General features: G+C 51.8%; 4 protein-coding genes across 9 annotated transcripts in view; 2 read left to right on the top strand and 2 right to left on the bottom strand.

The window, feature by feature from the left end:
• Xndc1n (XRCC1 N-terminal domain containing 1, N-terminal like) overlaps positions 1-1956 on the top strand; it is a 33505-nt gene extending 31549 nt beyond the window's left edge. For both annotated transcript variants that reach the window (XM_075971666.1, XM_075971667.1), the window contains 2 exons: positions 322-457; positions 1046-1956. In XM_075971666.1, the coding sequence (XP_075827781.1) occupies positions 322-457; positions 1046-1437 (528 nt within the window). In that variant the 3' untranslated portion in view covers positions 1438-1956. The remainder of the gene's footprint in view (positions 1-321; positions 458-1045) is intronic.
• A 12-nt stretch (positions 1957-1968) lies between these two features.
• On the bottom strand, positions 1969-6374 carry Art5 (ADP-ribosyltransferase 5). 5 transcript variants are annotated; one of them, XM_075971679.1, is made up of 7 exons: positions 6277-6374; positions 4864-5111; positions 4528-4698; positions 3131-3541; positions 2812-2965; positions 2379-2411; positions 1969-2294 (listed from the first exon to the last, which is right to left on the bottom strand). In XM_075971679.1, the coding sequence occupies exons 3-7, from the start codon at positions 4585-4587 to the stop codon at positions 2188-2190; spliced, it is 765 nt and encodes a 254-aa protein (XP_075827794.1). In that variant the 5' UTR covers positions 4588-4698; positions 4864-5111; positions 6277-6374; the 3' UTR covers positions 1969-2187. The 5 variants fall into 5 exon arrangements, with proteins under 5 accessions (XP_075827794.1, XP_075827793.1, XP_075827791.1 ...); XM_075971678.1 differs by having other exon boundaries at positions 1969-2291; positions 2812-3541; positions 6277-6372; XM_075971676.1 differs by having other exon boundaries at positions 2812-3541; positions 6277-6372.
• Positions 6375-6478: 104 nt separating this feature from the next.
• Positions 6479-18258, top strand: Art1 (ADP-ribosyltransferase 1). Its single transcript, XM_075971668.1, has 5 exons — positions 6479-6584; positions 10965-11069; positions 11350-12127; positions 13244-13285; positions 16908-18258. Exons 2-5 carry the CDS (start codon positions 10965-10967, stop codon positions 16979-16981), a joined length of 999 nt encoding a protein of 332 aa, XP_075827783.1. The 5' UTR covers positions 6479-6584; the 3' UTR covers positions 16982-18258.
• A 628-nt stretch (positions 18259-18886) lies between these two features.
• Positions 18887-22260, bottom strand: Chrna10 (cholinergic receptor nicotinic alpha 10 subunit). The gene is made up of 5 exons (XM_075971685.1): positions 22200-22260; positions 21559-21704; positions 21065-21219; positions 19895-20427; positions 18887-19369 (listed from the first exon to the last, which is right to left on the bottom strand). Exons 1-5 carry the CDS (start codon positions 22258-22260, stop codon positions 18921-18923), a joined length of 1344 nt encoding a protein of 447 aa, XP_075827800.1. The 3' UTR covers positions 18887-18920.
• Positions 22261-24142: the final 1882 nt, after the last annotated feature.

Consider the following 24142-nt stretch of genomic DNA (forward strand, 5'->3'; position numbering starts at 1 on the left):
GATTTAAATGGCATACGGGAAAAGCCTCCTGAGGAATGAGAGGTTCACAGAGCCTGCCTGTCTGAGCATGAGAACTTTTCTGTTTTGGACTATTACTGCCAGTTCTGCAGGGGTCTTTCCTTCCCACGCCGCTACCAACTCTCAGCCTTCACCACACACTCCTGACACCCTGTCCACTCAGTCTATTTTCCCTATATGGCTTCCATCTGTCCTCCAGGACTGCTCTGTAGGAGACAGACCAGGGACTTTGCCTTTCTCCTTTATTCTTGGTCAAGAGAGAGGTTGAAGGAAGGTGGAGAATTCACTCGTCTTCCATTGCAGACCAACCCTGGGGCAAGGGAAGGGCCCGGAGAAGGGGAGCGTGAGCGCGGGTCTTACCGCCTTCGCGTCATCAAGGCTCTGGTGCAGCGCTACATAGAGACTGCCCGGCGGGAGTTCGAGGAGACCCGCAGAAAAGGTCACTTGCCCACCTCTAACCCTTCCCCATCACTGTTTCTGCCTTTCCTGGGAAGAGTGCCTCACACCCAGACGCACCCCCCTCACTCAGTTACCTTAGGGGTCGCTCCTGTCCTGTCTGCCCACTAGTTCCTCGTCTCAGTTACTCTACCTTTGTTTACATGTCGTTATAGACTCATTCCCTCATTCGACCCACGTATGCTCAGATATTCCACCTCCCCCTTCCCCCTCCTCCCTGCCTCCCTTCCCTTCTCCTCCTTTCCTCCTCCCTTCTCTTCCTGGTTTCCCAGACTGGTATTGAGCTCACTTGGAAGCCTAGGCTGGCTCTGAACTCTCCATCTTTCCTCCATCTCCCAACTAGATGGGCTTACAGGCGAGTGTCAGCCCAGCTAAGGCTTTCCTCCTTTGTCGCTGTCCTTCTATTGTTCCCACAGCTTTTCTACCCTCCTGACCCTTCAGGTCTTACAGTCCTCCCTTAGGATCCAGACAGGGTGTCCCAGGTTCAGTAGGGTGGAGTAGGGGTAGACAGAAGAGGTGCTATCTGATAGGCTCACCTTCTGAAAGACCTCCCTGCCCCCACCCATCTCAGACCTGGGCACCAGACTGACAGAGCTCACCAAGACTGTGTCTCGACTGCAAAGCGAGGTGGTCAGTGTGCAGAAGACTCTGGCAGCAGGTGGGGCACCACGGCCTCCGGATGGCGCCAGCATCCTCAGTCGCTACATCACCCGCGTGCGCAACAGCTTCCAGAATCTGGGTCCCCCCACCCCTGAGACCCCAGCAGAACTGACCATGCCAGGGATTGTGGAAACTGAGGTCTCTTTAGGAGCTGGCCTTGATGCAGGAGAGGCAGAGACTCCAGCATCTGGAGAGTCCAGCCACGCCTCCCCTGCTCATGTGTTGGTGCACAGGGAACAAGAAGCAGAGGGGGCAGGGGACCTGCCCCTGGAGGAAGGTCTGGAGACCAAGGGCGAGTCCTAATACAACAGCAGGATCTCTTCTGTCACCGAATGTAGCAGCCTTGCTGAGTAGGCATGGGTCTTGTAACAAGACCATGGTGTTTCTTTGCCTTGGTAAACTTTCTGCTGTGCAAATCAGGTAACAGTCGCCATCTCTTGATGTCCTGAGATCCTTCTTTTCCTTTCCCCTAAAATGGACCCTATGTGAGAAGGGCAGAGAAAAACAGCTTGCTTTGGGAGCTGGGGTTTAGAATCCTGCTTTGGAATTCCTTAGGTATTTAGTGAAAAGAGTTCTGGCCTAGGAGGCTGGAGGCCTGGGAGATGAGAGACCAGGGAAACAGGAGACCTGAGTGTTGGGGGGCCTGAGAGCGGGCGGGGGCTGGGAGTGGGGAAGTCTGGGAGTCCATGTATCCCCCCTGTGTTAAAAAGCCCCAGGTGCAGAGGTTAAAGTCTGTCACTAGGAGGATCAGAAAGTTAGTTTTCAATCCCTGACTTTCAAGTCTGCCAAGGACAAATGGTCTCATGAAATAAACCAGTCATAAAAGCCCACGAGTATATCACAGCTCCGTTTAATTGAGTAGCCATCCAGTCTTGACCTCGCACATCCTAGGAAGTGGGGTTCCCTCAGCCTTGCCATGGCCTTGGGTCTCCAACCCTGATTGGAGAAGTGGCCCCTAGGACCAGAACCAGATCCACACTCTGGCATCTTGAGGCCACTCAAAGCCTCTTCTTCATAGAAAGGTCATCAGTTCCCAGGATTCCCAAGAGACTTTCAGGGACCAGCGCTTAAGAACTGCAACTCCCCAGGGGCCAAGAACAGCGTCTTCCCCGATTGCAGAGCCAAGGCCTCTGTGGAGGAGAACTCTGGCTGCCCTTCTGCTAGAGAAAGAAAGGAAGGTGAGGTGGGCAGCATGGCTGGGAAGCAGGAGCAGCTCACAGCAGCCTCGAGGATGACTTACTTACCTGCAGAGGACACACAGGCATGCCTCTTTTCCCCTGCAACAGACAGCTGAGTGAGGCCCCACCCACACCTCAGGTGGCTTGCCTGTGGCCACCCCCTTCAGCCTGTCTTTTCCTTCACCTCAAAGCAGCTACTCGCTCCCTTCCCAGACTGCCAATCCATCCTTGCTCCGCTCACCCTCCCATCACTCTCCATTCCTGCCTCCCAGCTGGACTTGGCACAGTCCTGTCCTGCTCACCCCATCAAACCAGGGCCTCCTTCACTCACTTCCTAATCTACCGGGTACCACAGATCCACCCTATTGAGAAGACTGAGAATGTCCGCACATCTTGAAACTCTCCCAGGACCTGGCAGAACCTCAGTCTAACAAGGCTCTCAGTACTAGGTCAGCACATGCTGGCTTCTTTCATTCTCTGTCTCCCATGCATCGCTCACCACCCAAATAGGCGCAGTTAAAGTGGCTGCAGGTCTGATTATAACTCCAGAGAGTCACCACGCTCTGGGCTCCATCCTGGAAGAACCCAGTGACCAAGAAGACTTCATGTGGGGGTATCAGCACCTCACGCTCCTCGGGGAAGACAGACAAAGCCTGGATAAGAGCCCCAAAACAAGTCCTTAGATTGAAGAAAGTGGCATTCCCAAACCCACGAGCCACGGCTTCATCCAGAGAGCTGGAGGCAAACTGTCCTAATCGGACCAAGTCCCCCAGCCTCTTGGGCTCAAAGTGAAGGCTGCCCACGCCTCGGAATACCACCTCCCCATCTCCCCTACTGCAGCCTCCAGAGCCCCGCAGCAGCTGCAGGGCCTGGGTGAGGTAGAAATGCAGGGCCTTGAAGGGGAAGCGCCTCATGTAGAGGTCCCGGGAGCCACCCCCTGTCCGCACAGCCTGGTTCAGCTCCCAGTACAAGGTGTTGGATGAGTTGGTGTACACCATAACAGCTATTCCATGCTGGGCTTTGAAGCCAGGCGGTAGGGTGAGCATGTGGCGCCGGTGTGCCCAGGCCTCTCGGGCTGCTTCCCAGGATTCCCGGAGCAGGGCGTGGCGTGCCATCTCCTCCTCCAGCAGCAGGCCTGCTCTCTCCTCCATCTCCCCAGAGCAGCCCACATAAGCATCATCGAACGTGTCTGGAACCAGGCTCAGGGGCAGGATAGGAACAGCTTGGACCTGTGGACACACGGAAGGAGACTCCACATAGAAAGAGGGTAACTAGAATGCTGGCCGGGGTCCTAGATCAGTTCAGAATCACAGGTTATCATTTCTATGTCTAAACATCTGATGCATAATCGACAAGATCCCAAGTGGCAGAAATAACACAGGCAGTAGAGCCAGACAGACATGAATTTAGTCCCCGCCCCCAAGACAGGGTTTTTCTGTGTATCTCTTGCTGTCCAGGAACTCACAGAGATCCGCCTGCCTCTGCCTCTCTGAGTGCTGGGATTAAAGGCGTGTGTCTCCACTGCCCAGCCAGACATGAATTTAAACATTACCTGCTTGGCTAGCTTTGGGATCTCGAGCGATTCTCAGGACAGGGCTTTCCTAGACTTCACATTCTCCTATGAATTACGGGTACTTCCAGCCTCCAGCATTATTGTGAGAAGAGCTTAGAGACCACCGTGGCACAACCTAAACAGCACCATCTCATCTTTTCAGAGGGGAGTCTGGTTGGTCCCTGTGTTTTCCCGGCTCTGATCATTTGCAGGCAATAAACTGCAGCCAGTATCTGATCCCTGTCCTGGTCCTCATCCTCCTCAGCTGTTTCCTCCCCTTGGAGAAACCTTGCTGCCAGCTCTGAGATCTGGATGCTCTCCAGCTTTAGAAGACGTTATTCTAAGCTCAAGGTGGGCTGGGGTGGTGGCCTGGTTGTCAGGGTCTGCCAGGGCCTGAAGCAGCACATTGGTCCCTGCAGCGGTTTGCCTGTGCTAAGCCTGTGGTGTGAGGTGAGAGGAAGTGGGAAAGAGAAAGCCGAAGGCAACAGGGAGGTGGAGTTCTGGGAGAGAGATCAGGCACTTGGGCTCCCGAAGGGAACCAGAGGAGGACTGGAAGCAGCACAAAGTCTCCTAGGAGGTCTCCTTGACCAGTCCTCCACCACCACCTCTCAGCATCTGACCCACGACTGACCCTTGCTGGCAAAGGATAGTCCCAAGAGTTACCTTCCAGAGGGAGTGCAGGCTGAGGCAACTGAGGACCATTAACAGATCCTCCAGAATCATCCTTGGAGGAGTCCCGGGATGGCAGGATCCGGATGATGGTGAAGCCAGCAGCACCTTCCTCCCGCACCCGAGGGTCCTCAGGAGTGATGTGGGACGGGGCCAAAGACAAATCTAAGGGTGGGCAGGGATTTGGATTTTACTGTCCCCATTTCAAGCCCTAATCTATAACTACCAGATGGCCCCACACTCAGGCTATCCAGGACTTCTTGCAGTGGTATAGGTGGGGCAGTTACGTGGCTCCGCCTGGAGAGGGGCGGAGCGGGGACGAGAACCCACCTGGAGATGGCGAAGGCCTAGAAAGGCCCGGGCTCTGGTCTTTTGCAGCAGGCTAGGGCTGAAGTTCGTGCAGGCGCTGCGCAGATCCCGGTCTGCTGAACAACGTTCCTGAAGCTAACTATAGCCCCTGGACTGGTAACCCGACACTTATCTTCACCAACAACAGACAGGGGCGTGGGAGCTGGTCTGGCAGAGCCCTTGAGTGGTTGAGGGGCAAAACTTTCCTTCCCTTGGATGACAGGTTGTTTCTGTAAGATGTGAGCTAGGTCAAGGTCGGAGGAGGGATTTGTGAGACCTGGCCTTTTCTCCGGTGGCCCTGGGACCGGGCCAGGACCCAGGACCACCAGGCCACGAAGGCCCACGAGGGTGGCTACTTAAACAACATGATAGTTAATTTGCATACGACACACACGTTGGGTCACGTGCACCAGCATCAAAGCCCCCATCCCCACTTTCTTCCCTACTCTATTTATTTATTTATTATTATTATTATGTATATAACATTCTGTCTGTGGGCCAGAAGAGGGCACCAGATCTCATTACAGATGGTTGTGAGCCACCATGTGGTTGCCAGGAATTGAACTCAGGACCTTTGGGAGAGCAGGCAATGCTCTTAACCACTGAGCCATCTCTCCAGCCCCCTCTTCCCTACTCTTAACCCTCTATCTCCCAACCCTGGTCTGGAGGGAAGGGAAGGAAACCCTAGCTGCCTTTTCGACCTCTTCGGTTCAGGTGGCGCCATGTTTGTAAACACAGCTGTCTCTAGCACCTCCGCACCTCTGCTGAGCTTACTATAAATAACCTAGTTCTGAGTTTCAGACGCCCAGTTGGAGGTAATGGGAGATGGGGCCAGTTTATGGGAAGATGGAGAACTTAGAGATGCCACCTGCTGGGACCAGGGTAAACATGACCTGTGCAGCTTGCCAAGGGCCTCTGATCCAGCTCACGGGTTTACCCGTCACCGCCCCTTCTCTGCCAAATAAAGTTTCCTTTACTTCAAAGCCTGTCCCCCTCCATTCCTTCCTGATTACTGTGTCCATGCCGTGGAAGAGCTGATCCTTGCCTTCCTACCCCATCCTCCCTGTCCTGGAGGGACAGCAAAGGCTGTGCAGTGACAATTTCTTACACCCCAACATCTGCAGCCCCTACAAGGCCCTGAGAAGTGGAGTCAAATCTGATAAAGGGCCAGGGATCCTGAGAGAGGCAGAAAGGCCTCCCAGGTCACATGGTGGGTCAGCGGTCCAGTGGAACCTAGGCTCTTGGAACAGAGCAAATCTTGAGACGGTTGTACATGCCTATAATCCCAGCATTCAGGATGGAGGCAGAGGTAAAAGGATGGCTTCAAGTTCGAGGCAATCCTGGACATTGTAAAAAGAAAGCAATAATAATAATAGAAAAAATAAAAGGAGATACCTGGAGTCAGGGTGCCTTTTAACTGACCAGAGTACAGTCTGGCGAGGTGGCTGCTGTCCTGTCCCCTCAGCACCCCCAGTAGCTCTCATTGTCATGGGAAGAATGTTGGCCCAGGTCACACTGGGCAGAGGCTAGTGTTCCTGAGCCTTGAGGAGACAGCTTGAAATAGACAGGGGGTGTCGCATTTCTGAGCAGCTCTGTGGGGGAAGCAGGAGGGGCAGGGAACCGACAGTATAAAGAGAAAGCCACCTCCCTGCCTCTCTGTTGCAGGAGACCAGGCCCGCTTTGCCCGCCATGGAGAAGGCTAGGTAAGGGACACCTCACTTCCCGCAGAGTGATAGAAAAGTTAGGAGGGATTGGTGAAGTTTTAGGGACCTTTGGATGGAATGGTTGAGGACACCTAGGAAGGTTTGGGATTTTAAGAAGTGACTTGGGGCCATAGTCCCAAAAGGAACTGCTGAGTGAGAAAGAGGGAAACTGAGGACTGTGGGACACAGGGTGAAGGGAAGTGCAGCTTCCTCAACTGTGAAAAGGGATTTCTAAGCCGAATTCTGCTCTCTCATACCAGAGACTAAGTTAGAGGGTAACCTGGGCTACCAAACAAGATCTTGTTTCAAAAAAAAATATAAAAAACGGGGAGAGGGAATTCCCAGTGTACCAGAACAATCCCTGCAGTCCCTGCTGTGCTCCCCTGGTTCCCCACACTGATCACCAAGGGCAGCAATCTACTTCCTCTGAGGTGCTCTGTCTTGTTAGCAGTGCTCAGAAAGACCCTTGGACTTGTCTACCAGAGACTTGGAGGTCTTCCATCACAGACAGTATAGAAAAAAGATAGAGCCAACTGTAGACATGAGGGTGTGGCGGGCACAGGCAAGCGCTGGCGACTGCACGGGAGCCAGCACTGACAGACAGGGTGCTGGTGTCCTTACAAGGGAAGAGGCAGACTTCCACTGATCATCCAGGATGGCTGACTGGGGTCATGGAGGGCACAGTAGCTGAAGCTGTGGGACCCGAGGCTGCGGTGAAGCTGCTATGTAACCTCTGAGCGTGGAGGGCAGACACATGTGCCTTCACTGCGACAGAACCTGCCCCAAAGGGGAAGACTGACTCCAGTCTTTCCCAGTCAGCCCAGCCACCCGGCTGGCATCCGCAGGTCCACATGAGGCTCTGATGTTTATGTAGATTTTCCCTCCTTAACAAGACAAGCAGTCTGGTGACTGCCTGGTTTTGGGATGAGCCTTCAGGATATGGAAGGGGCTATTGCTAGTGCCTGCACAGGGCAGGGGTTGTGGGGGAGGGATAGGCTCAGGAGAGGACTACCCAGGGCATTCTGGGAGCTTTCTGAAAGAGGGGAGCCCTGAGCTAACCCTGGAAGAGTGGGTGGTCAGAGCATAGCTGAGGGCAGGGGAGACAGTTGTGTCTCCCTGGAACTTTGTTCCTCCTAGGTTCCTGGACTATAGAAGCAGAGAAGGGACTAGAAAGTTCTCAGGGGCAAGGTCACTGAGCAGATCAAAAACCAGAATAAGGTTGGACTGTCCTGAAGGCATAGAGGGATGTTTTCCTTCATTTTGCTGCTTTGTTTTGAGGCAGGGTCTTGGGTATTCCAATGTGGGCCGGAACTCACTGTGTAGCCTTCAGCTCCTGACCCTCCCTCCTGAGAACCTGGATTTCAGGCATGGGCTATTGTGCTTGGCTTCTCGGAGGCACTGGGAACCGTATGATGCTGAGTTCGCTCGGCTTTTTTTCCCCCCCCTTTGGTTTAAAAGAATGACTGGGCAGTGGTGGCAGAAAGAGGTGAATCTGTGAATCTGGGGCCAGCCTGGTCTAAAGAGTGAGTTCTAGGACAGCACAAAACAACCACAAAGAAAAGGATATGTTATGAGCTTTTCTCTCATAATCCTTTTTCTCGCTACTTTGAGATATTTCTTCCAGTCAGTTTTGACACCGAAGTTTTTTTAGTTTTTTTTTTTTTTTTGGTTTTTCGAGACAGGGTTTCTCTGTGGTTTTGGAGCCTGTCCTGGAACTAGCTCTTGTAGACCAGGCTGGTCTCGAACTCACAGAGATCCGCCTGCCTCTGCCTCCCGAGTGCTGGGATTAAAAGCGTGCGCCACCACCGCCCGGCCAGTATTTTATTTTTTAATTATGCATATATTTGTGTGTCTGTATGTAGGTATGTGCTCCTGAGAGCTGATACCCACCAAGTCCGGAAGCATCAGATCCTCCTACAGCCAGAGTTCATGAGCCACCCTGGTGTGGGTGCTGGAAACTGAACTGATGCCCTCTGCAAGAGCAGTCTGTCCTTTTCCGTGCTCAGCCCTCTCCCCACTCCCGTACAGGGCTTCCAGCAGGCAGAGGTGGTAGGCAGGCCTGGGCTTTGCTGTCCCTGCTCCGTGCTGAGTGCACTGGTAAAGTGACAGGGGACAGCCAAAAGCAAGCAGAGCAGGGATGTGGGCCCCGACAAAGATGGTAGGCAACTGCAGCCATGTATGGATACCCACGTGACCATCCGGAGAGGCTGGGTGCTAATGGTGATAGGGTACTGCATGAGTGTCTTCTGCTGGCATGCGCACTGGATGGATACCCACGTGATCAGCCAGAGGGGCTGGGTGCTAATGGTGATAGGTTACCGCATGAGTGTCTTCTGCTGGCATGCGCACAGGAGCTACCCAAAGCTGGATTAAGCCTAAGGGATGATATCAAAGGGTTCCAGGGTTCACACTGAGCCCGAGGGCTGGAAGCAAAGAACCTCATGAAACCTCAGAGCCTGGCTCTTTCTAAACCAAGGTTCACTTCCCAGCTTCTCTTAGTTTCTCCAACACATCCTCCCTGGGAGCTCATTTCTCCCCGACTTCAACATCAATGATACAAATTACTCTTCTGGGGGTTTGTTTTATTTTTGTTTTTGAGCCAGGCGGTGGTGGTGCATGCCTTTAATCCCAGCACTCAGGAGGCAGAGGCAGGAGGATCTCCGTGAGTTTGAGGCCAGCCTGGTCTACAAGAGCTAGTTCCAGAACAGGCACCAAAAACTAGAGAGAAACCCTGTCTCAAAAATTCAAAAAATAGCCGGGCGGTGGTGGCGCAGGTCTTTAATCCCAGCACTCGGGAGGTAGAGGCACACCTGTTTCTGTCTCCCAACTGTGCCAGGCACTGTAGGGCAGATGACAATAAAGTACAAAAGAAAGCTCTCAGGTGGCCACACAGCAGACACACATTTCCAGACCACTCAAATGAAAGTTAAAAAGCCGGTAGGCCAGGCATGGGGGTATGCCTGTAATCTAAACTCTCAGAAGGTGAAGGCCTTCTCAGTTACTCAGCAAGTTTGAGGCCAGTCTAGGTTATAGGAGACCCTGTCTCAAAAAGCAAAACCAACAACCAACAGATGCAATCCAGAACAAAGCAGTCTAGCAAAGCAATCATTGATAGCACTGACGAAGACGCATCCCTTAAGTGGTGGGAGGGCAAACTGGTTCCTTTCTGAATCATAGTTTGGCAAGGCCTATTAATATAAAATATATTCCACCTCTGTGTGGTGGTGCACACCTGTAATCCCAGCACTCAGGAAGTGGAAGCTGGCAGATCACTTGGAACTGGACTTACACAGTGTAACGACAAGCTCACAGCAGCCAGCCAGATCACGCCTCAAAGCAAACCAAACATTTGGGAAAAAGTCCATGTGCTCTTTCAGTGGTTTAACTATCCCATCAAACACTCCATATGGCCATTGTAATGAGCAAGGTAGCTAGCAGGGCGCTCACTTGGCAGGAAGCCTCTGAGGTACAGTTCCTCAGAGCGATATATTTATAGGATGTGTTATATGTAAGTATTTTTTTCTTTGAAAAAAAAAAGACAAGAAATCCAAGACATTCACCTAAAATGTTGTGTGTGTGTCCTATATGCGTATTTAACATGTGTATTAACATGTTACTCAGGCTCAGTGGGAGAGTGCTTGTCAAGCTCACACCAGGCTCTGGACTTGACCTCTAGTATTGCAAAGAAACAGCTAATTATACTGTTCAAATATTTCCTGAGCCAGGCGGTGGTGGCGCACGCCTTTAATCCCAGCACTCAGGAGGCAGAGGCAGGCAGATCCCTGGGAGTTTGAGGCCAGCCTGGTCTACAAGAGCTAGTTCCGGGACAGACACCAAAGCTACAGAGAAACCCTGTCTCAAAAAAACAAAAACAAAAAATATATTTCCTGAGAAAGGCACTGAGAGACACATGATTGCAGGCCTCTCCCTCCCGTGAGCAGGAATGTGTGAGCTGGACTGGGTGAGCAGAGAGAGGGAGGAAGGGGACTTTATGATCCAGACACTGCCCTTCCTACGCCAGCGTTACTCTGTAAGAAAACACATCTGTCTTACTCTGCAGTAAGATAAGAGGGAGTCCTTGTCCACTATGCCTGCATTGAGGAAGTGGAAGCAGGAGGGTCAAAGGTTGAAGGGCATCCGGCTCAGTGACCAGTTCCAGGTCAGCACAGGTATATGAAACCCTGTTTAACGCAAACAAACATAGACAGACAGAAAAGGGACAACAGACCTTGCAGCTGCAGCGTTTGCTGTTCCTTCTGAGAGCCACTGTGGGTCGGTGTGACCACCTCTGGGGGTGCCAGAGCTGTATCACTCCTCCACCCATTTGTCCAAAAGACATCCTGGGTCTGGTAATGCTCAGTTAACACGCCACTTTTCCAGATGAGGAAAAAGAGACAGCAGCTTGCCCAGGTCACCTCCAACATGAAGATTCCAGCCATGATGTCTCTCTTCCTGGTGTCTGTGGGCCTCTGGGATGGACTTCAGGTATGTGCACCCTCCACGGAGCTGCTGGCCTATCTAACCCTGGGAAGAACAGAGGGGAGAATGCCCAATGCTCCCGGGAAAGCCGGCTGTCCTCCTAGAAGACTCCTGAAAACCTAGTCTTGGAGAGCTCGCAGCTGGTTGTCCCCAGTCTCCTTCCTCTCTGGGGGTTCTTTCTGGTTTTCTCAGTAGACAGGCCCTCAGAGCAGGGCAAAGCAGGATGACAGAGTTCCCATTTTCCTAGGGACCACCCTCTCAGTCCTTGGTGCTCTCCTACCCTCAGGTTCAAAGTCACTCCATGACACAACTAGACATCTTTTCTCAAGAAACACCCCTGGACATGGCCCCAGCGTCCTTTGATGACCAGTATGTTGGCTGTGCAGCAGATATGATAGCGGCTCTGGCTGACCTCAACCACTCAGAGTTCCAGACCAACAAAGTGTACGCGAATGGTTGGGCTCTGGCCAACACCCAGTGGCAGGAGCGCAGGGCCTGGGAGTCAGCTTGGGACCTCAGCCCAACCATTTTTCCTCCACCACCCCCGGGCTTCAGGGATGAGCACGGGGTGGCGCTCCTGGCCTACACTGCCAACAGCCCCCTGCACAAGGAGTTTAACGCGGCTGTGCGCGAGGCCGGCCGCTCCCGGGCCCACTACCTCCACCACTTCTCCTTCAAGACCCTCCACTTCCTGCTCACCGAGGCCCTGCAGCTGCTCGGGAGCCAGCGATCTCGCGGGTGCCGGCAAGTGTACAGGGGGGTGCATGGCCTGCACTTCCGGCCAGCCGGGCCCGGCGCCACCGTCAGGCTGGGGGGCTTTGCTTCTGCGTCCCTCAAGAACGTTGCCGCCCAGCAATTTGGCGAGGACACCTTCTTTGGTATCTGGACCTGCCTCGGGGCCCCGATTGGGGGTTACTCCTTTTTCCCTGGCGAGGAGGAGGTGCTGATCCCCCCTTTTGAGACTTTCCAGGTGATCAATTCCAGCCGACCTGCCCAAGGCCCCGCACGCATCTATCTTCGCGCTCTGGGCAAACGCAGCACCTACAACTGCGAATACATCAAAGGTGAGGAGACCGCAAGGCCAGTCCTAAAAACGACAGGCTTCCCACATCTGCCAGGAGCTTTGGCAAATCCAAGCCCCAACTCCCACCCCAGTCAAGGAGTTCATACGTAAATGATAAAAGGCTCAAGCACCTGGTGGCTCACACCAGTGATCCCAATGCTCAGCAGGCTGACTCCTAGGCAGCCAAGGGGAACACAGACAAGGGGAACACAGGCACGAGGAGGCCTGGGCCTTTGAAGAGACAGACAGGTTGTTGTCCCAGCTGGAAGCTGGAAAAGAATTAATAATCTAGTCACAGTATTGGCACCAAGGCATTTGTAGGCAGAACTAAGTAAAAGGGAAACATGGAGATGGCTCAGCCGCTACAGGAGTTTTGTCCTGAAAGCCTGACTTCTTCAGTTCATTCCCCAGAACCCGTATCTGAAGATTGAAGGGGAGAACTGGCGCCAAGGGCCGTCTCCGACTTTCACATACCTGGGAAGCACCCCTCCTCCATCTCTCACACACCAATATAAATGAAATTTAAGGGGAAAAAATGAGTAAAAGTCACAGCCTCAGTTTTTAAGAGGCGCAGTTTTACCAGATCGGGCAGGGTGGGAAACCAGCAGCCAGAGGATATGGCGCCGCCCTGTGGTCAGGAGCACATCAGCTGTTCCTCCTCCTTCCCGGGCCATTGTTACACCAGAGGAGGAACAAGGAGACCTGTCCTGAACCCCTGCGGCTTTCTGGACTACTGCCCCTGGCTAAGTGAGACCTCGCTTTCCTAGTTCAGAGGTAGACAGTTGGCCTGCACCATGGCAGAAACGGGAGGAGGCCCAGTGCGGCTCAGTTCCTACTTTAAACAGCATCGTGAGCCATGAGGAAGGCAGTGCCTCTCTGTCTGGGACAGGGTGAAGGAAAGTGTGTGGTGAGGAGGCAGTCAGAGGCCAGGGAGCAGGAGTGGGTCAGAAAGACACCCTGACTTACATGGCTGCCTCCCTTCTGTCCTCAGAGAGTGCTATCTAGAGAGGCCTCCCTAAGGGAGCGGTTACAGAGAATCAAGGTTGGTCATCAGAACTCTGGGGTCCTTTCCGATCAGAGAGCTGCTGAAGCATTGATTCTCCATCCTTTCTTTCAGAAAAGAAGTGCAGATCTGGGCCCTGCCGGTTGGATAGCTCAGGTAAGAGATGCAGTTGTCTGAGCAGGCTGTCCCAGGGCTGGACCCTCACTAGACTTTCCTCTGACAAACCCGCCTTGTTACCTAAGAGAGGAGTCACTCGCCCTCACAGAGGGTGTGCACACGTGCATCTGTGCTCTCAGGGGAGGGCCACGGTCAGGCCCCAGGTCAGGAGAGGCGGTTCCCTGCTGCGTTCTCCTGTTACTGTCCTCAGAGCTCCTTCAGACTGGCTTTCCAAGGTCAAAGCCAACTATTGAAAGCTGTGTGCTGTACTCTAGTTTGGGCTCTGACTTAGCTGTTCTTTCCCTGTGCCTCAGTTTCCTAGTTTGTAATAAGCAAGAAGGATCAAAAGATACCTGTATCTCTTTCAGCTGTGAGTCTTCTCTTGTTGTGCAAGGGTATACTTGGACCACTGCTTTTTTAGATGGGAATAGGCCACTTCCAAAGAAGTACTAACTGCCCCCCATTTTCCCCCCATCTCCCTCCATCCTTCCTACTCCATCCCCAATCCCTCCCTTTAGGGTCTGCAACCCATGGCAGGGAAGTTCCTTAGCCTCTTCCTTCCACTTGTCCTGACGTCACAGTACCAGGAGTGCCAGGCTCTTGCTGCCACGCGTCCTCAGCACAGTTCAGTGGCATTGGTACACTTTACTATTAGTTATTTTTCAGAGTGGGTTTCTCTGTGCTGCCCTGGCTTGTCTGGAACTGACTTTGTAGACCAGGCTCGCCTGGAACTCTCAGAGATCCACCTGCCTCTGCCTCCTTGGTACTGGGACTAAAGGCGTGTGCCACCTTGTCACTTCTACAGAGGGCAAAAGGTAGCAATCAGTCCTTCGCCACACAGCTAGTGAGGAGTCATGTCTGTAGCCTGGCTGCAGAGCTGTGAACTGCTCCCCATGACGGTCCCTAGCCTCTGCCACATAGCCGTCTACCCTCATGTCATAAAGTGAGGCCAGAGACACTTGACCAGAAGCTGGGTCTCCAATTTCAAACCAGACCTTGTTTAGTTTTTGAGACAGGGGAATTTGCTTTGTAGCCCAGGTTGTCCTAGAACTCATGTGCCTCAAATGGGCTCAGCCTCCTAAGTCCTTAGCTCTTGCTTTAGCCTCCTGAGTGCTAGAATGCAGGCCAAGCAGACCACTGTGTCTCTCGTGGGCCTCTGCACTCAGATGGTCATCATCCGAGGCACTGGGGAAGTTTAGACATTTTGTCTCCATATTTCTACCCATTGCTACTCTGATGAGGGCGTGGATGGGGAGTCAGATTCAATACTGATGAGAGCCCACAAGTGTTATACAGTAAATATACAGCTGACAGATCTGCTGAACTAATCCACGGGAGTATACGCTCCATACGGAGAACCTGACTCACAAAGCTTTGGGAACACTGTCGATTCTGCAGAAATCTTCTGAAATTGTGATGTTTCTCCCTTCTATTATGGGATTCACCCCAGAATATCTCAGCACTGTATAAATCACTCTTTTTTGTTTTTGTTTTAAATTTATTTATTATGTATACAGTGTTCTGTCTGCATGTATGTCTGCAGGCTAGAAGAGGGCACCAGCTCTCATTACAGATGGTTATGAGCCACCATGTGGTTGCTGGGGATTGAACTCAGGACCTCTGGAAGAGCAGGCAGTGCTCTTAATCACTGAGCCATCCCATAAATCACTCTTTAAACCTGACTTTTCGTGTACTGGGAACTGTATGCCTTTTCCCACACTATGGGGCCCTGGGGTGAGAGCCTTCACTCTCTCAAACCTTTGTTCAAATAGTAAAGTCTACATAAAGCTAGACCCCACAATTGTCCTTGCCAAGAAAGGAGCCCTGAGCAGGAGGCACTGAGCAGAGAGACAGCAGGTCTGCTCTTAGTCATAAACAGGTCTGGGTGGCCCTGGATTCTCTGGCAGCAGACTCAGGAAGGTGTAATCTACCGGCCTTTTGCTCTAACCTAACAAGTTATTAATATTCTGTATCTACCCTTCACCTTGGTTTCAATTAACATAAGATCATAGCTCAGGAAATTAATTGTTTATTATTCTAACCCTAGAGACACAGGAAAAAGGCTTGAGTTGCTGGATCAGCCTCAGAGAAAGAAATTAATTCTCACCTGGGCGATGGCAAGCACTCTGCTGGAGCTGGAAGCCGAATTTCCAAAGAAATTCTCTTTAACTCAGCGAGCTAGACCTGAAGCAAATCAAGCACTTTTTGCTTTTGTCCCAGGCTCACAGGTTACTATGGTTACCAGACCTGTGTTCCCAGACACCAGGGTAGGAAGCAAAAGTGTTCCGAAGGTGCAACAGCACTGTTACATTTTCTACAATTATTGCTCACAAACTTCTAGCTTAACTATTTACATTTAAGAAATATAGTTGGGGCCGGGCGGTGGTGGCACACGCCTTTAATCCCAGCACTCGGGAGGCAGAGGCAGGCAGATCTCTGTGAGTCTGAGGCCAACCTGGTCTACAGAGCGAGCTCCAGGCTCTAAAGCTACAGAGAAACCCTGTCTCAAAAAACAAAGACAAACAAAAGAAATATAGTCAGTGCATGAAAACTTCTTTTTAGAATTTTCTATTGATTTTTCAAGACAAGGTTTCTCTGTAGCTTTGGAGCCTGTCCTGTAACTAGCTTTTGTAGACCAGGCTGGCCTAGAACTCACAGGGATCCACCTGCCTCTACCTCCCGAGTGCTGGGATTAAAGGTTTGTGCCACTACCATCCGGCTTTGTATTGATTTTTTTTTTTTTTTGGTTTTTCGAGACAGGGTTTCTCTGTAGCTTTGGAGCCTATCCTGGAACTCCCTTTGTAGACCAGGCTGGCCTCGAACTCACAGAGATCCGCCTGCCTCAGCCTCCCGAGTGCTGGGATTAAAGGCGTGTGCCACCATCGCCCGGCTTTTGTATTGATTCTTTTTTTAAAAAAAAGATTTATTTATTATGCATACAATGTTCTGTTAACATATATACACCAGAAGAGGCACCAGATCTCATTATAGATGGTTGTGAGCCACCATGTGGTTGCTAGGAATTGAACTCAGGACCTCTGGAAGAGCAGCTAGTGCTCTTAACCTCTGAGCCATCTCTCCAGCCCCTTGTATTGATTCTTGATCAATCCTCCCAGCATCAGCTGGAGAGCTTTGCAGCCACGCCCCCTGAGACCCAAGGCATCTCCTTGCCAGGTCCACCTGGTTGTTGTGATGCGGTGAAATGCGTGCTTGTTAACTGTCTGTATATAAACTGGAAAGCATGTGGGATGGGCAGAACAGCGAGCAACGGTGGGAAGCATCAGGAGAGCGCTGAAGAGAGCGCGGAAGAATGAAGATAACAAGACTTGGGGGAGCTCATTTATTTACCCTCAGATAGCTTTAGCTAGTTTCCACCAGCTACAGCAATCCTTCTGAACCCTGAGGGGTTCCAACATGAACCTTGATGCAACATCACTAGATCTCTCTCAGATCTCTGTCTCGAGGCTCATCCTCAGTGACAGCAGGTGGCAGGGGCTAGAGCCAGCTGTGGCCCTCACTGGTCTCTCACCCCTGCCTCTGGCTGCTTTCCAGCTCGCTCTGCCAGACTCTCTGCCTCTCATCAGCCCTCACACTGCTCCTAACCTCTCTTCTCCTCCCTTAGCTCCAGGCTCCGTCTCTGCCTCCTGTTCTCTCCTGCTGCTGCTCTTGTTCCTTGTGCTGAGGGACCATCCATAGAACCCAGGTCTCCTGTGACCTACCAGATGTTGACCGGCCCTGCCTGTGCACTTTACCTGTATCAGGATCATGGTGAATCAGTCTCTGCAGGGAAGCCTGGGCCTTCTATGGCAATGACCTTCCAGATGCGTTGGCGGTGGAGACACAGAGAGGATTTGGAGACTGAACCTTGCTCAGGCTGTAGGAGCAGGACTAACTGAGGTCAGAAGACTCTAGGGTAGGATAGGCAGAGACTCATTTGGAACCTGAAGACATCAACTCCTTGTTGGTGATGATGGGGGAGAATACCTGATCATGGGCCATGCAGGGGTCACTTAAATGTCCCTCAGGTCTACCTGGAAAGTTCTTGTTCACCCTCCTGCCACCTGGCTAGGTTAGAGTACCTGCCTTTCTATTCTATTTTTGCTGGCCCCTGAGTATTCCCAGGTCAGGCTATGAGCTACCTTTTCTTTTCTTTTTTTCTTTTTTCTTTTTTTTGAGACAGGGTTTCTCTGTGGCTTTGGAGCCTGTCCTGGAACTAGCTCTTGTAGACCAGGCTGGTCTCGAACTCACAGATATCTGCCTGCCTCTGCCCCACGAGTGCTGGGATTAAAAGTGTGAGCCACCACCCGGCCTCAGGCTGTGAGTTTCTTATGGGTAAGGTCTGGGAAGAAGACACAAAGAAAGTGCCAGAAGCTGTGTGACAGTAAGAAAGCAACCAATCCTGTGAGTGGGGACACCTGCACTCCATCTACCTGGGCTACCAATGAGCTCTCTAAACGTCACTGTGTGAGAACAGGTGGCTGTGGCTAACTATAAGGAGGGACAGAAGGGGAAATGACAGAAAGGTTTAGGCTCTTTCTCAGGGTCCTGTGAAATCCTAATCACTTTTTTTTTTTTTGCTACTGTTGTTCCCAGAAAAGTAATTTCTTGGCTAGCAAGATGGTTCAGCAAGTAAGGGTGCTTGTTACTAAAGCTGACAACTTGAGTCTGAACCCTGGCAGAGGGAGAGAACCAACTACCCACATTGTTCTCTCACCTCTACAAATGTACCCTGGTGCAAGAGCACGCACGCGCGCGCACACACACACACACAAATATGATTTTTAAAAAAGATGTATTTTTTGCATTGATCTGTGTGTCCTAAGATTCCTACCTATAAAGACAAACCTGGATCCCCAACTTCTGGATGTGGCCCCAAGGAGAAGACGAGACATGGAGGAGGTGCTGGGCACACTCTCATTTATTATCGATTGAAGCTCTGAAATAAAAGTTTATATTGCCTTCTGTTCCGGACACTAGACCATGAATTTCTATCCCCTAGAGCCTTCGCAGAGATGAGCAGGATGAGCATCTGCAGCTGCTAAGGATGACATGCACATGTGTGCCTTTGTCCCTTAGCAAGTAGTCTACACTCTAGCTGGGAGTGGTAGCACCTGCCAGCAAGTGCCTTTGGAGAGGCAGAGGCAGTGGGTCTATGTGAATCCAAGGCCAGCCTGGGCTACATAGCAAGCTTCAGGCCAGCAGGAGGTACCTAGTAGTACTCTGTCTCAACAAAATAAAAACCCAAATTTGCCCTGCTAACAGCTATAATTCCAAGTGTAGACATGGGTGGTTATTTATTTCTTAGACAAAGTTTTCTGAAGCTCAGGTTGCCCTTGAATTTATGGAAATCCTCCTGTCTCAGCCTCTATGTGCTGGGATTACAGGGGTACACCATCTTGCTCAGCTCACATTGAATCCTATTTCCAAGTCTGCACTTTGACCTGAATCATATTGGAGGGAAGGGAGAAAGAGACTTTGGATCCCCTCAGTGAGGGCACACAGGTCAGAAGTGCTGGTCCTGAGAGGTGTTCCTGACTTTGAGCGGCACTCTGGGTACCAACAACCACCCGGGTTTTGTCATTCCTATCTGGCGGTGTTGAGGTGACCAAGCTCCCTAAGATCCAGTTCCTGGCCCTCACAGGGCTTGGACCAGAACCAGGAGGCTCATGACCAGAGCCATGCAGAAGAAGATGCCTAGGAAAAAGCGGTCCATCACCCGAGCCAGGCGCTTCCAGTCTTCGTGGCAGCGCTGGGCAGCCCGATGGCTGCGGAAGGTGCTGGCAATGGAAGCCACATGATGCAGAAGGGCTTCCTGACGGCACAGACACCATGGCTCATGACAAGGGCCTGCTGGGAGACCTTCTGGAGGCTGGAGGCTGGGGGCTGACTGCAGTGACTTGGACTGCCCGCAAGGCTCCCCTCGTTCCCGCACACACAGGCCTCTGGCCAGGTGTCCCAGCAGGAGAACCCGAGCCCAGGCAGGCACTGGGTGTGCACTAGGGCCACAGTAATGCAGATTCATGATGAGGATGGTGAGGGCTGTGGAGAATGTGACCATGGTCATGGTGGCCATGTAGTACTTCCCTGTGGGGCAGAGAACGTTGTGAGCCACGAAGAGGAGGTGAACTCTGTTGAGCTTTCCAGCTGCCTCATCATAAAAAGAAAGAAGGCCAGCATCATGCCTTCAAACCCAAAGAGGGGAAAGATGTAGATAAGAGTTAAGTTCTCCCCACGTCTCATATCTACTAGGGCTCTGAAGCTATCTGCTACCTAATTATTTCCCCTGTTGCAGGGTCAGATTATGGTTGTAAACTGAATAGATACTGATCCTTTCTGTACATCTGGAATAACCTATTGGTTACTCATGGGTTCATAGTGATGCCCCTGCGAGTGAAAAATGTCACGTGTACAGGAGCATGCCAGGCACACAGCCATCACTCGCCACAGTTTGCTATGACGCTGGGACCAGTTCTTCCGCCGTCAAGGCTCCCTCGTGCCCCTAGCGGCGAGGGGTGTTCTCTCAGACAGGTCTACTCTTGCTCCCTCTCTGTCCCTGCAAGCTGTCACTCTGCTGACCCAGTGTCCATTCCCCCACGCTCTCAGGCTCACCGATGAGTGGAACGCTCTCCGCGGGAGGCATACTCTCGGCCAGGATCAGCTGGAAGACGGTGAGCGCCAGGAGCACGGTGACGCCCAGAGACACCTTTTCCCCGGAGTCAGCGGGCAGGTGGAAGGCCAGTGGCGCCAGCAGGGAGATGAACACACAGGGCAGCAGCAGGTTGCACACGTAGGCGGCAGCTCGGCGGCGCAGCAGCAGAGTGAAGGTCACATCCGGGTAGGGCTCGGAGCAGCAGCCATAGGTGAGCACGCGCCTGCGCGCCGGCATACCCAGCACGTGCCACTCAACGTTCTCCACGAAGTCGGCCAGGCTGGCAGACGCGCCCCGGGGTCGCACGTCCAGCTGGTGCCCGCCGTGAGTCCATGAGCCGAAGGTCAGGCCGCAGCGCTGAGCATCGAACGGGAAGGCAGACACATCCACACGGCACGAGCTGCGTGTGATGGCCGGTGCGTCCCAGCGCACGGCGCCGTTATGCCGCACAACCACGTTGGTGCTGGCCGAAGCTGGTGGCTGCGTGTCTGCCCTGTGGAGAGGCAGGACAAGGAGTCACCGGGGCCCAAGAACTATTGTCGCTAGTTGGGCTTTAGTGGTCAGGGCAGCACGGTGGAGTGAGCCTCATCAGGCTCATTAGATTCATTCATTTCAATCTTTGAAGGTCTAGAGGAGGCAGCAACCAAGGGCTTGGAAAGGCTGGAAGCAGAGTATAAAAAGTCTCTGCAAAACCCAGAGGTGGACCTGAGCCTCACTCTGGCCTAGGGAGTCATCTGTAAAACTCATAAGAGGGACCCAGAAAAATGCACAATGCTATGTATTGACTGGGAAATGCAAAACATCTAAAGATGGAATAAAGGAGTAACTCTAGGATGAGGCCGTACGCCAGTGAGGTCTCCCGTGGTCCCTGAACCTGGAAGGGTGGAGTTGCCACAGAGAAGCACTTGGACCCAAGACAGTTCTCTTTGAGAACTACAACTGGCTTGGATCACATAGTAGACTCCTTACAGACACCCAGCTTGAGTTGGCAGAGACGACTGAAAGTGCCATGGAGTGGCAAAGAGCTCCTTGTCCCTTAGGGGCAAGTTTCCAAGGCATCTTAGAAACTCTATTAGGTGTTGGGGGACGAGGGTCAGTGCTTGAGGGGCAGGGCAGACAGGAGGCAATACTTGTTATAGAGAACGATGTCTGGTCGCCACACTAGGCTGCTGGGAATGCGGATTGCATCCAAGTCACCATAGGCTTTGGGGTCCCAGTGCAGATAGGCATCTGTCCACTCCTGCCGGATCCACAGGTACAAGGTCAGCACTTGGTTCCGCTCATCCTAGCAGGGCAGGCAATGAATGTGCCTACTTCATGCACACTCACAGATCTGTCAGTACCCACAAACCCAGCTTGCTCCAACAGCCCGATTCCCTTCCAGGCTTGAACTTGTTTGCTTATGGTGGGCTCTTAAGTCTCCATTTCATCAGTTAATCCCTCAGATAATTCCTGCTTGGGGAGGGGGAGTTGAGTAAATTCCAGTGTGTAAAGTCTTGGGCCACCAATGGTACACAGGAATTAATGGCTATTATCATTATTAGCACATAGGGAAAGGATAAGTAGGAGACGGCCCTTCCCTTGATCCGCAGGCATCCCACAGCTTTACCCCACCACATTATACCATATCGATGATCTGAGACAGTGTCACCTCCAGGGTCACGTTTAGAGTCTGGTCCGTGTCTGCCACAGGTCTCAGGGCACTGGTATAGTTGGCAAACAGGTCACGGAACAGCTTGTGAGCCAGTCTCCCCTCAGCTCCCAGACACTCTGGAAGATGAATGAGGATTGCCCACCTTTGTAGTTCAGGGGCCTCTGTTTCCATTCTCCACCCCCTAGCTGGAGTCTTAGCGCCTGATTCCATGCTCTCACATGCTTTCGGTGGTGTGTGTGTGTGTGTGTGTTGCTCACATGGGCATAGAATTCAAAGGAGGGGACTAGATGTCTGGTTGCCACTTCTACCCTATTCTCTCGAGACGGCAGCTCTCTCACTGAACTTGCTACTTGCCGTTTTTCAGCAGTTCTCCTGACTCAGGTCTCTCCAGCACTGGGGTTACAAGTGTTTGTGCCATACCCGGCTTTTTACATGGCTGCTGCCCACTACCATCACCCCATCTCTTCAGGCAAGTCTCCTTTCTTTTCAGCACCCCATCCTCGCATTCCCCAGACAGCTTGTTCTTAGCAGACACTGAAGAGGAAGGTGGAGACAGGGAGGTTTGGGGTGGACAGGAAGGGCAGCAGAGTCAGAAGAGAGCTGGTTCATACCTGCAGGGAAAAAGAGCAGGAGCAGGAATCCCAGGCCAAGATGGTGGCCCTTGGTCCCCATGGCCTTACCACAGTCAGGACAGATGTAGGACAGCGGGTCCAGCTGGCAGGGACTATGTGTACAGTACCTGGAAACCAGAGATGAAGATCTTGCTTCCAGCCTCCTATTTGTACTTGCCCTTAAGTCTAGACCTGGGCCCTGGCACCTGCTGGTTCTCTGCTGTTCCCAGCCTCTCTAGCCTCAGCTTCTGCCTGTCTGTGTGCCCAGTGACTTCTATTACCTCCGTCTCAATTTGCTCTGTAATGATCTTGGCCTCTGCCTTTGGACTTTCTTTCCACTCTCTTCTCCATTACAGCCCCCCCCCCCCACTTCCTGCATACGCTCCCCGTACCTGGCCTCTGAGAGAGCAAGCCTGCTGCTTTCAGAACAGGGCCAAGCACTCTATCAGCACTAAGGGGTCTGAGGCACAGGGGAGTAGCCCTTCTTCCATGGACAGTTTTATTAGCTTAATTGCAGGGCTGGCACAGCAGTGTCCATAGGAACAGAGCAACTGAAACTGACACCCGAGGGTGCTGGGCCCTAAATTATTCAAATTCTGTGCGTCAGCATGAGGGCTCATCCTGGGGGCTGGGAAGTTTGGAGATATTAGGATCTGAAGGTGCATAGCTTTAGGCCTTAGAGGTATGTGTGCTGGGGCCTGTGGGTGAGAACCGCGCATTGCAGTGCAGCTACAGTCACTGATGTCTGGAGGCTCCCTGTAGCCCAGCAGCTTTCCTACTGGTGAGCAACTCTGCTGTTCTGTGCTGGATAAACTCTCCCTCCCCATGGGAGTGGTGCTGAGTCTTACACCACTCCAGATGGCCCTGTGCAGCAGAAATGCAGTGCACACCATTTTCACAGGCCCTGCAGTCATGCCAGGCGGATACAGTCTTCCCATGCCTAACACTGTGGGCAGGTAGGAGGGGTGGTTACAGTTAGGGTTAGGGATTAAGGCTGAGGGTAAGAGTAACAATTACGGGCATCACAATCCCAGACTCCAAACTCTACTACAGAGCTACAGTGCTGAAAACAGCCTGGTATTGGCATAAGAACAGACAGGAGGACCAATGGAACCGAATAGAAGACCTGGATATCAATCCACACATTTTCGAACACCTAATATTTGATAAAGAAGCAAAAAATATCAAATGAAAGAAAGAAAGAATATTTAACAAATGGTGCTGGCATAACTGGATATCAGCATGTAGAAAAATGAAAATAGACCCATATCTATCACCATACACAAAATTCAAGTCCAAATGGATCAAAGACCTCAACATAAAGCCAGCCACACTAGAAGAAAAAGTGGGAAGTACACTTCAATGCATTGGCACAGGGACCCACTTCCTAAATATAATCCAACAGCAAGGACACTGAGAGAAACAATTTATAAATGGGACCTCCTGAAACTGAAAAGCTTCTGTAAAGCAAAGGACAGGGTCAACAAGATAAAAGACAGCCCACAGAATGGGAAAAGATCTTCACTAACCCCACATCAGACAGAGGTCTGATCTCCAAAATATACAAAGAACTCAAGTAATTGGACACCAAAAGAACACATAATCCAATAAAAAAAATGGAGTACAGTACTAAACAGAGAACTCTCAACAGAGGAATCTAAAATGGCTGAAAGACACTTAAGGAAATGTTCAACATCCTTAGTCATCAGAGAAATGCAAATCAAAACAACTCTGAAATTCCATCTTACACCTGAAAGAATGGCCAAGATCAAAAACACTGATGACAACTTATGCTGGAGAGGTTGTGGGGTACAAGCTGGTACAGCTCCTTTGGATGTCAGTGTGGTGATTTCTCAGAAAATTAGGAAACAACCTTCCTCAAGACCCAATAATACTACTTTTGGGTATATATATCCAAAGGATGCTCAATCGTGCCACAAGGA

The sequence above is a fragment of the Microtus pennsylvanicus genome, chromosome 5 (assembly GCF_037038515.1).
Source record: "Microtus pennsylvanicus isolate mMicPen1 chromosome 5, mMicPen1.hap1, whole genome shotgun sequence".
Lineage (NCBI taxonomy): Eukaryota > Metazoa > Chordata > Mammalia > Rodentia > Cricetidae > Microtus > Microtus pennsylvanicus.